The sequence below is a fragment of the Pelodiscus sinensis genome, chromosome 2 (genome assembly GCF_052426305.1).
Source record: "Pelodiscus sinensis isolate ZL-2025 chromosome 2, ASM5242630v1, whole genome shotgun sequence".
Classification (NCBI taxonomy): Eukaryota; Metazoa; Chordata; order Testudines; family Trionychidae; genus Pelodiscus; species Pelodiscus sinensis.
The window spans coordinates 20808320-20821075 of NC_143053.1; the positions used below are offsets into that span (position 1 = coordinate 20808320).

The 12756-nt window shown below is 44.6% G+C and overlaps 2 protein-coding genes across 4 annotated transcripts in view; one reads left to right on the forward strand and one right to left on the reverse strand.

The window, feature by feature from the left end:
- Positions 1–461: 461 nt before the first annotated feature.
- NDUFB9 (NADH:ubiquinone oxidoreductase subunit B9) lies at positions 462–7327 on the reverse strand. Its single transcript, XM_006123584.4, has 4 exons — positions 7189–7327; positions 4721–4913; positions 2379–2492; positions 462–721 (listed from the first exon to the last, which is right to left on the reverse strand). Exons 1-4 carry the CDS (start codon positions 7272–7274, stop codon positions 587–589), a joined length of 528 nt encoding a protein of 175 aa, XP_006123646.1. The 5' UTR covers positions 7275–7327; the 3' UTR covers positions 462–586.
- TATDN1 (TatD DNase domain containing 1) overlaps positions 6519–12756 on the forward strand; it is a 34866-nt gene continuing 28628 nt past the window's right edge. Inside the window, exons 1-2 of one of the 3 annotated variants that reach the window (XM_025184930.3) lie at positions 6519–6586; positions 10553–10618. In XM_025184930.3, coding sequence (XP_025040715.1) covers positions 10579–10618 — 40 coding nt within the window. In that variant the 5' untranslated portion in view covers positions 6519–6586; positions 10553–10578. The other 2 variants (XM_006123583.4, XM_075920158.2) reach the window with 2 other exon arrangements.

Genomic DNA, 12756 nt, shown 5'->3' on the forward strand with positions numbered 1-12756 from the left:
ACTAAAGGCGGCCAGAAATTAACATTTCAAAAGAATTAACATTTTACAGGAAGATGTCATGAAGACAGATACCGAGTATCCAACTAAAACGTTGTAGAACCTCATCTTTACAGACACCAGAGGTTAACAGAACATTCAGCCACATACCTCATTTGGAACCAGAGACACAGCAGCAGAGAACTGGGGAAAAAATTAAATACAGTACAGTACCTTTAAACGTAAATTATTTAAAAAAAAAGGGGGGGGTTGCATTTTTCTTTTGCATAGTAAATTTTCAAAACTGTATTCAGTCAATGTTCAGCTGTAAACATTTGAAATAACCATAACATTTTGTTCAGTTACAAATATTTCGGAATTATGAATAACCACCATTCCCAAGGTGTTTGTAACTCAGAGAATCTACTGTATAATAGGTATTTTTGATGACTTAGAGTTAAGGCAGCACATCACCAAATCCCCTATTAGATATAGTCATTTATTTTACTTAGCTTTATTGTGCATTAAGTACAGTAGTGCATTTAACTGACATTCCTACTGCTTGTCAAGAACAAACTGCTTGAGTAATTCAGGTGTTCATGAACGGACTTTAAAAGGACCCCTGTTCTCGGGGTCTAGTTACATACTGCCACCACAGAGGTGGCAGATGCCCTTCTTTGCGAGCTGGAGGCAAAGCTTCATTCACAGGACCATCAGGTGGAGTTTCAGCCTCTAGCTGCTTAACCTAAAACATAAGGAAATAAACTTCAACCAGTATACTTAAGTCTTGAATCTTTGCTCATTTCTTTTGATATTGTGCTATGGTCTCATATATAGGCTCTTATTTCACAACTATAACCAAATGGAGCACTGACTTCATGAACATGATAGAAGGAATTGTATTTCTGTTAGCTCTGTTAGGTTGACTGCACTCTGTAGTAATCATTTGCTATTTCAGTTACAGATCTTCTGATCTTACAATAGTTTAAGTTAAATATTATTGACAATGCAATATTATTTTAAATGGGAACTTATTCCATTATTTGTTACTGTTAATAGGTTTGCAAAACAGAAGGAGCATACTTATCAACAGGGCTTGACAAACAGCAGCGAAACCAACTCGCCAGCCTTGCACTGCACATGCGCAAGACCCGCATTGTGCATGCATGCGCCATCGGTGAACAGAGTGACCAGCTGAAATCTACCCATCACGGGCGAGTAGATTCAGAGATTTGTCAAGCCCTGCTTATCAGAGACCCAAACCAGCACCCCTGGAATCAATAGGTGACTCTCCATTGACTTTAATGGACTTGTACTAATGCCCTTTCAGGATAAAATCTTTTAAAACATGAAATAAGCTCTATATTAGAGTCAAAAGCCTCAGCTCACATTAGCTATTATTTGGAGTTGATAATTTTTGAAGTTAAGAATATAACAATTACTATTAACATAAGTTTCACCACCACTATGTAACTGCATAGCCATAAATCCAAGAAATCCATTCCATTTGCTTAAACATTAATGTTTGGGGAAAGTTCACGATAATTAGCATTTTTTTCTCCTGATGAAAACTAAATGAAAATTGGCTCAAGTGTGTCAATATGCTTTTAAGAGTTCAGAACAATGAGTTTCTCAAAAGCACATACCTATTTCTCCAGAGCTTCTATCAGCAAAAGGTATATTATAATAAATAGTTATGATCTGTCCCATTTTGAAATTTATAACTTTGGCATGTCTGGACTACATTTTCCTTTTGAAAGATATGCAAATTCAGTGCAAATTTGCATATCTTCTTCCAATCATTTTTTCGAAAGCTTTTTTTCAAAAAAGCAAGCAGTCTAGATGAGGTTTTTAAAAAACGCCTTTTTCGAAAGAACGCTGTAAACCTCATTTTTTGAGGAAGAAGGGTTTTCGAAAAAGGGTTCCTCCCCCCCTGCCCCCCAAGAGAACCATGTTTAGACTGCTTGTTTTCAAAAAAAAAAAAAAAAAAAACACACCTCTTTCGAAAAAGCAATCGGAAGATATGCAAACTTGGTGCAAATTTGCATATCTTCTTTCGAAAAAACCCGTAGTCTAAACGTGCCCTTAGTGTGCCACAACAGAATGAGGCAGCTCAGGCTATAACTGCAGCTTAAACTCTGAAATGTTCCTTTAGAGTCCTTATGAAATTGTGCCATTAAAATATCTGCATATGGAAAGTTGTCAGTATTATACTCAGCAGACAACTTACTGGAAAGGTCTAATTAAGAGATTCAGAGAAATGTAAATATCATGACTAAATTAAGTAATCACTTTTAAAGAGTTTCTAGGCACCCAGTTGGAGTCCAGAATACATTGTTAACTTCTTTAAAGCATGAAGTCATACACTAACTGGCTTTCACACCCATTGAAGTAGTACTGACCTCTTTTCCCCAGCTTTCTAACTGCAGCTTTTTCCATTGCTCTCTTTTGGAGAAGTAATCAGGATACATTGCCTTCTCAGAAGGATGCCATAAATCCAAACACCATTCAGGAACCTGTCAAAAATCCAGGCACTAGATATGAGAAACTACAAACTACACAGCAACACTGCCTAGGCAATCAAATCAATGTACTATAAGTAAGGGCCCATAAAGCAAAGCAGTTCGTAATACTCAACTCTTATGTAGTATTTTTCATCAGTACAGCTCCATGTACTTAAAAATACTGACATCCTTCGTAAAACGCCATTTCACAGAAAGGGAAATGGCAGCACAGTGAGGTTAAGTGAACATAGCAGGCCAATAGCAGAGCTGGAAATAGAACCCAGGCCTTCTGATTTACAGTCCAATGTGCTGTTCATTAGGCCATTTAGTTTCATTTTTACTCTTGAAACAAATGTGAATAGCTTATATTTGGAGTTAAGTTACAGAGGAGGTACAATTTAAAAACTCATGTCCTCCTAAATTTGTGGTTTAGTTGCCAGCATTTGTGGTGCAAACCACAGGAAATGATGAAGGCAAAGAATTCTAACATGGTGCTCCAACTTTCAGTTTACTCCTGCTTGTCTGCAATGGTTTGGTGTAGTTCAGCAATCATATATCCAGAAGATTATAGTATAGGTTGAACGTCTCTTGTCCGGGACTCTGGTTCAGCAACATCCATGGTCTGGCAGGACTACAGATGACCAGAGAGCCCCAGCAGAAGAGGTTGAGTGTGACAACCAATCCGGTCAGCAGCAGCCTGCAGGACCAATAAACTGGGAGCAAAGAGTCCTAAGAGCAGGGATCACGGAACCCTGGAAGCAGCTGCTATCCCACATGGATCCAGGGGCAGTAGAACCCGGCAGGAGGGCTGGAAAAGACCAAGCCTCCATGTACTCCCGGGGCAGCAGCCAAAGGTGCCAGGGCAGGGAGGTTCAACCTCTACAATTTTAACTCTGAAGTGATGTTTGGTCAAGACAGGGTAGTGCATCTGGATTAAAAGATGGGTGCATCTTCTTGCACTCCAAGTAGGATTCACAAAATCCCTCCCATCAGAAAAAGAAAAATCGTAGTCCCAAGTACTATATCTGTCCCAGACCACAAGAAAGTTGTTATATGGTACAAGTTCCTGTTGTAACATTTTCCTTCTCTGTTGTAGGATGAAAGATGCATATCAAGTGCAGAAAAGCAATGAAACTATGAATTGCACAACACAAAAAAAGAGAGTATCAGAGGGGTAGCCATGTTAGTTAGTTGCACAAAAAAAAGAGAAATGCACTTCTCTAATCCCTTTGACTTAGATGTCTTTGAACCTATCATTCAATAAGTTCTCAAATAAGTGTTATTTCAAGTTGGTGTCCCTCTAAAAAGCATTTTTGCTGCTATTTGTTGCCATCAGTTACAATGCAAAGTACTTTAATCTCAATGACAATTTAATTTTCTTCCAGGAAATAAAACTAAGAAAATAGGCTTTGAAAAACTGCAAATGCATCACACTGACCAGTGAAGATAAAGTAGCTGTTGAACCATTATGGAGACATTAGTGGATCCATTCTAAGCTAAACAGTTCTTTTGCACAAGCAAACAGTGTATGTTCAGTTTGAAGCCGTGTACGCTGATACTTTAAAAAAAAACAAAAAAAAAAAAACAGAATTTTGGGAAAAGTAGATCAGCTATTTAAGTTGTGGTTCTTACAGCTACGAAGATGGAAAATGCACATTTTAAGTCTCTAGACATAAGAAATTCAGATGCCTTGTACAGGCCATCCTTGCTATAAGTCCAAGATACAGTCCAAAAAAAAAAAAAAAAAAAAATTAAAAAAAGCGCATCTTCAAGCAATAGGGGACGAAGTAGCAAAAGTTCTCCAAGAGGAATTTTTTTAAAAAAAAAAATGGTTAAAAAGGTAATCATGTAACCATTAGGATTTTTAACAGTTACATGTGCTGTAAGCTCTGCAGTATAAAGCTTATACTGCAAGCCCACAGCACAGCTGACTCCCCGGGAGCTGGGTGGCAGCAAGTATTAGCCAGGAGCCAGCTTACAGTTCAACATGCTAGCCACATGTGGCTATTTGGCCCGTTGAGTGTAGCTAGTTCACTACAGCAGTAACCACTACAGTGACTACTGCTTCAGAACTGGTTGGATTTCACAATTTAGTCAGTTACACTCTTACATCAATATCCTCCACCAGCAAAAGAGCAAGACTTTATAAACAGTGCTTGACATTCCCATCCTCCACTCCCAACAGAACAGGAGACAACTTAGATGAATAACATTGGTCAAATATTTCAAAACACACCTACCTTGTAACAGTCATATCTCTCATAAGATGTGCCTCCAGGAGAATCAGGGAAGATGTAAGGTTGAGGATGCTGGCATACCCAAAATTCTTCCTCAGCAGCTCTCAGCAGTTTTGTTGCTTTCACCATATCCTTCTCATTTTTGTGTTCGTCAAATCGTTCTCTCATCAAACAGGCATAGAATCGAAACTTGTCCCTATAGATACAAAATATTAGGGCTGTTTTCTAGTATGGGAATATTAAAAGTTTCCTCACTGCAGACTAAAAGATTTGCCCTTGATCTTTTGAGAATTCATTACCACTATCAGGGATGGAAGAGTCTCCCTGGGCCATCTTGTAATTAGATGTCTACAGCAGGTTCTCCTCGCATACTGTCTACTCTGTAATGAGTGGTCCTTGATCTAGGTAAGCCCTTTCTGCAGTCCTACCCTTCCAGGTACTGTCTAATCTGGTTCTCAAACATTATTCCATTTGACTCCCTTCCAGCAACAAATTACTACATGACCCTAGGAGGTGGAACTGAAGACCAAGCCTGCTGGAGCCTGGTCACCACAGGCTGAGGCCAAGGCTAAAGTTTAAAGACTTCTTTACTGGGAGGCATGTAAACGTAGCAGGGGTGTCATTTTAACACATTTTGTTATTTAGTTGCCACTATAAAGGGCCATTATCTTGCACCTGACCTCTACAACATCTTTTCCCTCCCTGGGCTTGACTGCAAACTGACCTTCTCAATTTAATTGACAATTCTGATGCTAAATTTTCTTGGCTCACCTCTTACCAGGTCATTAGACTAACCTAACCCCTGCACTCCATTCTCGTATCAAACAATGGTTCTTGTTATCCTAATGGTTACATGTTACCTTTAATGTCTTCTCAGTTTGCTCTGCTTTAGCACTTTGAGAGACTGCCTATGGACAAGTTTCTCACTTAAATGGTCTGCATTCTCCCATGCTGCCCCTTACGCAAGGGACAAAATTGTGACTATCACCATTTCTTATTTTTGTGTTATATTCCCAACCCCAATCCTTTGTGTGTGCTCCTGGGTTTTTGGGGGGGGGGGGGGGTTTAGACCACACGCCTTCTGGGGCAGAGACAGTCTCTTTCTCCATATCTGTATTACAGAGGGCAAAATGGGGCCACGAGTTTGATAGATTTTTGGCCTACTGGAACATAGAAGTTTATTAGTAACACTACAGTAATACAAAAATAATTCAAATAGATTAAGACCAGAAGGGACTGTTATGTTAACTAATCTTCTGTATAACACAGGCCATGGAACTTCATCCAGTAATTTCTGCAGCAATTCCGCTATAACAGATCTTTAAAAAAAAAAAAAAATTGAGTACTGATGTGAAGATCACAAAGTGATGGAAAATCCACCATACCTAATATTCCATGAGGTAGTGCAGGGCTACTCAATTTTGGAAGCCCCTGGGGCCACGATAATACTCCCAGCACATGCAGAAGGCCACAGCATAAGTGTGGTTGCATAGACATAGAAGCTATTTGATTATATAGTTGTTTCACACTGACAGGCATGAATACAAAGATTAAGGCAAGACTACACAACATGCAGGCCCCATTTAAATCAGTTCTGCTGATATTAATAAAATGCAACATTTACTTGATTTCCACCCACATGACAGCATTGTAATGAGCAATGGCAGTGCAGGAATTTAACTGCTAAAACGCATATCAACAGAAGACCATTATAATGACTACTTTTTTGTTTTGGCTCCCACCTGGTGGTCACCTGTTGAGCCTTGCATAAAGTCAAACCGCGCCATGGGCCCAAACCATCAGGCCACGGGCAGTGTGTTGATTAGCCCTGATGTAGCGGATAGGACGCTGAAGTGGAATCCAAGAGAGGTGGGTTCTATGTCTGGCTGGGTCACTGATCTGCTGGGTGACTTAGGGCAGGTAAATCCGATCAAGTCTCTGTTGCTCAGTTTCCCCCCTGTGTTAAATGGGGAGCACGACACCAACTGCCTTCACAAGGCTCTCGGAAAGCTCTGGACCACAAGGGCGAGCTCAGAGCTAAGGATCAACAGGAGGCGCTGCCGTTTTAGATGACATTTCTGACGCCAAAAAATAGTTTAAACCCCCCCCCCCCCCCCAACGGAACAAAAGAGACCTCGGCACACGGGCGGGGCCAGCGAGCGCTCAGACGGGCGGATCGGTCTCGTTTCGAGGCCACCGCTTCGCAAGGAAGCAGGAGCGCGCGACAGCCCCTCACACCGACCCCCACCCCGCCGTTCGTTACTGGCCGTTACTGGCGCCGCGGACGTCACGTGCGGGGGCCAGACGGCGACCTCCATGCTCACGAGCCCCACACCTGCCGGAGAGAAAGGGGGGGGGGGGTTTCCTCAGGAGCTGCGCGGGGCGGGCAATGGGAAGCAGCAGAAGTTCAAGCCCGAATGGCCGCGCGCAGCGTTGAGGTTCGTAGGGGCCCGGGATCGCCCCGCGCTCACCGTCGGACACACCACGACTCGAGGTGGCGTATGGCCCGCTTATAGAGCCGCAGCACCTTCTGCTGGTGCGACAGGTACGCCGCCATCTTGGGCTTCGCCCTTCACCAAGGGGGCGCGCGGGGCCGCCGGGAAGAGGGAGGAGCCGGGTGCTTCCTTCCGCCGGCGCGGGACGGAGAGACCGCGGAGCTACCGCAGCCATGAGCCGCTTTAAGTTCATCGGTGAGGGGGCGGCGCGCGTCGGGCGTCCCTGGGTGGCGGGGAACGTGGCCCCGCGCAGAGCGCTCCGGTGTGTGGGCGCCCCCCCCCCCCCATGGGGCGCGGGAGGGGTCTGCCCCTCCCCCAGGCGCGAGCTCGGGAGCTTCTCTCTTGCACGCTGGGCAGAAGCGGGGCCCAGTCAAAGCTGGTTCCTCCCTCGCCGTGTCTCTGTGCCCCCCGGGATCACTTCAGCTTCAGGGTAGGAAGTCTCAGAGGGCTGGCTGCGGTGACTTTAAAAACAACGAGTAGTCCCCTGGCACCTTAGAGGCTGAGGGTTGTTGAAAAAACATATGCTGTAAACCAGTGGCCTCCACGCTTTTTACACCCAAGATCGCTTTTTAAATGACAGAACAAGCCAAAATCTACCGCCCCTTCCTTGAAGCCCCGCCCTCTCTATTCTCCTCCTCTCCATCACTTGCTATCCCCAACCCTTATACTGCTGCTTTTTTTTTTTTTAATTCTTCTATAGGAAGAGGTTTTTCCAACATTTGGCCTGTCTAGACTGGACCAAATGTCAGCAAAACCCCTTCTTTTGGAAGCCCCCTTATTCTCGTGGAAAGAGGAATATAGGGGTGACCGAAAGAGCATGTTTGCTCTTCCACTTAAAAAAGCAGAAGAACAAACGCATCCCTGGATGCAGAAGAGTTTAAGTGGGTCTGGCCCACGAAAGCTCATCATCTAATAAACCATCTTGTTAGTCTTTAAAGTGCTACATTGTCCTGCATTTTGAAAAACTCTGGGCTGTGTCTACATTGGCACCCTTTTCCGTAAAAGGGATGCTAATGAGACACTTCGGAATTGCAAATGCCGCGGGGGATTTAAATATCACCCGCGGCGTTTGCATTAACATGGCTGCCGCTTTTTTCCAGCTCGGGGTTTTGCCGGAGAAAAGCGCCAGTCTAGGCGGGATCTTGCGGAAAATAAACCCTTTTCCGGAAGATCTCTTATTCCTACTTGAAAGTAGGAATAAGGGATCTTCCGGAAAAGGGTTTATTTTCCGTAAGATTCCATCTAGACTGGCGCTTTTCTCCGGCAAAACCCCGAGCCGGAAAAAAGCAGCAGCCATGTTCATGCAAATGCCGCGTGGGATATTTAAATCCCCCGCGGCATTTGCAATTCCGAAGTGTCTCATTAGCATCCCTTTTACGGAAAAGGGTGCCGATGTAGACACAGCCCTGCAGTCTAGCTGTACCCTCGCTGGGTTGAGACAGGATGTGTAGTATCTGGGGTAGGAATGAGGGATTTGGGTGTGGGAAGGGGTGAGAGGTGCAAGCTCTGGGAGGAAATCTGGATGCAGGAGGAGGAGGAGAAGGGGACACTGGCTCGGGAAAGGGGGCTCTAGGCCGGGGAGTGTTGGGGTCAGATGTAGGGTTGGGGTACTAAGCAAGCCACAGGCTTGTGGATGTGAGGGTTCAGGAATTTGGATTGGGGTATGTGAGGGGCTCAGGGCAGAGTGTTCCAGTGTATGATAGGCTCAGATTTAGGGTCTGGGGGAAAGGGGAGTGTGTGAGTGTTATGGTGCAGTGGCCAGATGGGAGCTTGGCCCCAATTGGGGGTTTGTTGGCCAGGCTTCATTTTTAAATAAAATACTATGTCAAACACAAAATGTTTCAGCATTGTCTTCATGTATGAGAAGGGCAGGGAACCTGTTTTGAGTCAGGGGTCACTGACCCACAGAAAAGTCAGTTGAGGCCACACAAGTGAGATGCAAAAAAAAAAAACCTCCTACCCCGAGCCTCACTAATGTGGCCTCAACTATGATGGTGGGAGCAGGGGACATGGTACTGGGGAAGAGTACTAGTGGGTGCTGGGGCAGGGCACAGGATGCCAGTTGGGGCAGGGTTCTGCGGCTGGGGGCAGGGGAGAGGAAACAGGATGCCTGGAGGGCAGAGGACACGTTTCTGCAGCAGGGGGCAGGGTGCTAGTGGGTGCAGAGAGTCCCCTGCACCGGCCTCCTTCCAGGATTCTTTTCCCCTCCCCCATTGGCATCCTGTTGCACACTCCCTCTGGGCCGGACTCCCCCTTCACGCGGAGTAGGGAAGCCCACGCACATGCCCCCTCAGGGCCGAACCCCCCCCCCCCCCCCCCCCCCCCCCCCTTGGAGGAAGGAAGCCCCGTCATGCGCCTCCGCCGAGCTTGCTTCCCCCCCTCCCGCGGAGCAGGGAAGCCCGCACATATACCCCCTCCGGGCCAACTCCCCCTCTCGCGGAACAGGAAAGCCCCCGTCGCACCCCCCTCCAGGCACGACTCCCCTCTCCTGTGGAGCAGGGAAGCTTGCGCATGTGCCCCCTCTGGGCCCGACTCCCCCTTCGTGCAGAGACAGGAAGTCCCAGCGCGCGCCTCTGGGGACTCACCCGGTAAGTTCCCGGCATGCCACTGACTTGGGGAAAGGAAGCAGCCTGCGCATTTCCGGAACCCCCAGAAGTGACGCACAGCTACAGGACTTCCGTGCACCCCGCGGGAAGCTGCCACTACCTCCATTGTTGCTCGAGGTAGGTAGTGGGGCTTCTTGGGGGTGGGACGAAATGGGGGACCCGGAACGCCTCGCAATCTACTGGTTGGTGACCATGGCTGTAAACTATCCCTTTATCACTGTGGTAGTTGGTGCCTCTCAAAACCATCATGTGCACATGATAGATCTGTTTCTCCAGGTCTTACTTCCAGTACCTACAGGCTGTGTCTAGACTGCATCCCTTTTCCGCAAAAGGGATGCAAATTAGACACATCGCAATTGCAAATGAAGAGGGGAGTTAAATCCCCCCCGCTTCATTTGCATAAACATGGCTGCTGCTTTTTTCCGGCTCAGAGCTTTGCCTCTTAAAATAAGGAATAAGGGATCTTTCGGAAAAGGCTTTATTTTCCGAAAGATCCCCGTCTAGACTGGCACTTTTTTCCGGCAAAGCTCCAAGCCGGAAAAAAGCGGCAGCCATGTTTATGCAAATGAAGTGGGGGGGGGATTTAAATCCCCGCTTTATTTGCAATTGCGATGTGTCTAATTTGCATCCCTTTTACGGAAAAGGGATGCAGTCTAGACACAGCCACTCTGTTCAGCTACATGTGAAATAGACTGTATCAGATAATGCATCCTGCATTGTTTTTCTCATTGCAGATATTGGTATTAATTTGACAGATCCTATGTTCAGAGGTATTTACAGGGGTACACGGAAACATCAAGGTAAATGTTTGTAACTTTTGACAGATTTAAGGTGTTTCTCTCATTATATTTCTTACCTGAACAGTAAATATGAAATATTCATTGTCTTTGCATAGAAGTTGCCTAAAGTATCTAAGTATTATTATCTATATTATGAGATTCCAGTATTGTCACTTGAAATCTTAGATTAAATCTCAGGAAAAAACTTCCTATGTGTAAAAACAGTAGGACAATGGAACAGACTGGCTTGGCTTACCTTAATCCAAGCTAGGCACCATCTCCACTGTGGAAGGCCAACATGAGCAAATATTCCCTTCTGCTTCCCTTACTTCACTGGAGGTTTTCAAAAGAAGGCTGAATAGCCACCTGACTGAGATGGCTTAGGCACAATAAATCCTGCATCTTGGCATTAAGAGGACCATACTAGGTCAGACCAATCTTACCCAGTGTATCTTGTCTTCTGACAGTGGCCAATGCGAGATGCTTCAAAGGGAATTAACAGGGTTATTGTCATGGGATTAGACTATTAGATGACCCTGCAGTCTCTTCTAACTTTATGATTCTAAGATTAGAATGCTACGGTAGTGTGAAGCAGTGGAAATAATTACAGGCATGGCTGAAAGCTCTTTTTGTTTAGTATCACCAGGTTCAGTCTTCACTGGAATTTGTGGTCTGTTACTGTCCAATTTTCAAGTTCTTGGACATTTTCCACTTAATAATTTACACTTATACAACAGCAATAAGCTTTCATCTAGTTCAAAGGTGGAGGCACCCTTAGGGTTCATCTAGTCTACATGGCTCCATTGACCGAGCCATGTTAAGTAGTTTACTTGACATAGTCAATGAAGTGGGGATTTAAATAATCCCCACTTCATTAAAATAAAAATGGCCGCCACGTCACATCTAGACTGCCGCGCTATGCCGGATCAGCTGATTGTCGGCACAGCACAGCGGCCATTTTTATTTTAATGGAGAGGGGATTATTTAAATCCCCACTTCATTGACTATGTCAAGTAAACTACTTTACATGGCTCCATCAACGGAGCCATGTAGTCTAGACACACCCTTTTTTGATTGATTAATTAATCAATCAATCTAAATTTAACATCCCTAATAAATATTAGTTTATTTGGCTTCCTGAAGAAAGGTTTCGTCCGTATATTGCTATTTTATGAGGTGAAAGGATAAAATAGCTGAGGAGTATGGCTGTAAGAAATACAGAAAATTATAAAATAACATTTTAGTAAAAGATACAGAATAGATCTAGGAAATGTTTTTTATAAATGGTTCTTTGACTAAATGGATTTTTTTTGAGAGAACACTTCCATTTTAATAAAAAAAACTATAAATGAAAAATGTTGGTCGCAAAAATCCCACTTTCTCTCACTGTTATTATTCTCTCTTCTCTGTTTTCCAGTAGAAAACAATAGGGGAAAGGGGTGTTTTTAAGTGTTTTTCCCCTTACTGAAACAAAATTATTTATTTTGTTGAAAAATAAAATTTAGTTTCTCTTGAAAATTTTCATGAAATATACTGCCCTGCTTTTCCAACCAATTCTAAGGCTAGGTCTATGCTAGACTTTGAAGGTTGGGTTAAGGTACGCAACTCCAGCTACATAGAATACATAGCTAGAGTCGGCTTACCTTAAGCCAAGATTGACACTATCCCTACTGCGGGTTTGCTCTCGTTGGCTTCCCTTACTCCTCATGACTGCAAGGAGTACGGTTGCCAGCCGGAGCTACCCTTATCATTTATACTGGACCCATTAAATCGAATGCCAGAACATCAATCTCCAGCGCAGCAAGTGAAAACATGCCCTAAAGCAGAAACATTTAGAGAAGGTAAAGGGAAATAAGATAATTTGCACATTTATCAAAGAACTTGTAATTCCTTTTCATCCTTCTCTGTTCCTTAAACAAACAGCATTTGGTCTTACTGCAATCTCTCATTTGGATTTGATTTCACTGTTGGAAAACAAGTACAGGTTGAACCTCCCAAATCTGGGACTCTCTGGTTCCGGAACATCTGTGGTTCAGCAGGGCCATGGATGTTGCTAGACCAAAGAGTCCTGGAGGTGGGAGCAGGAGCCAGCCAGGGGCCAGCAGGGCCAGAACACAGGGCTGGGAAGCAGTGGCTGGGCCAGCTGGAGGCTTGGGAGC

Excerpts from the sequence above, each read along its gene's own strand:
- NDUFB9 (XM_006123584.4), bottom strand. The coding sequence starts at position 7,274 with ATGGCGGCGTACCTGTCGCACCAGCAGAAGGTGCTGCGGCTCTATAAG. Across the intron at positions 2,493-4,720 it reads AGAGATATGACTGTTACAAG|GTTCCTGAATGGTGTTTGGA; the intron begins GTAGGTGTGTTT and ends GATTTTTGACAG. Across the intron at positions 722-2,378 it reads TAGAAAGCTGGGGAAAAGAG|GTTAAGCAGCTAGAGGCTGA; the intron begins GTCAGTACTACT and ends CTTATGTTTTAG.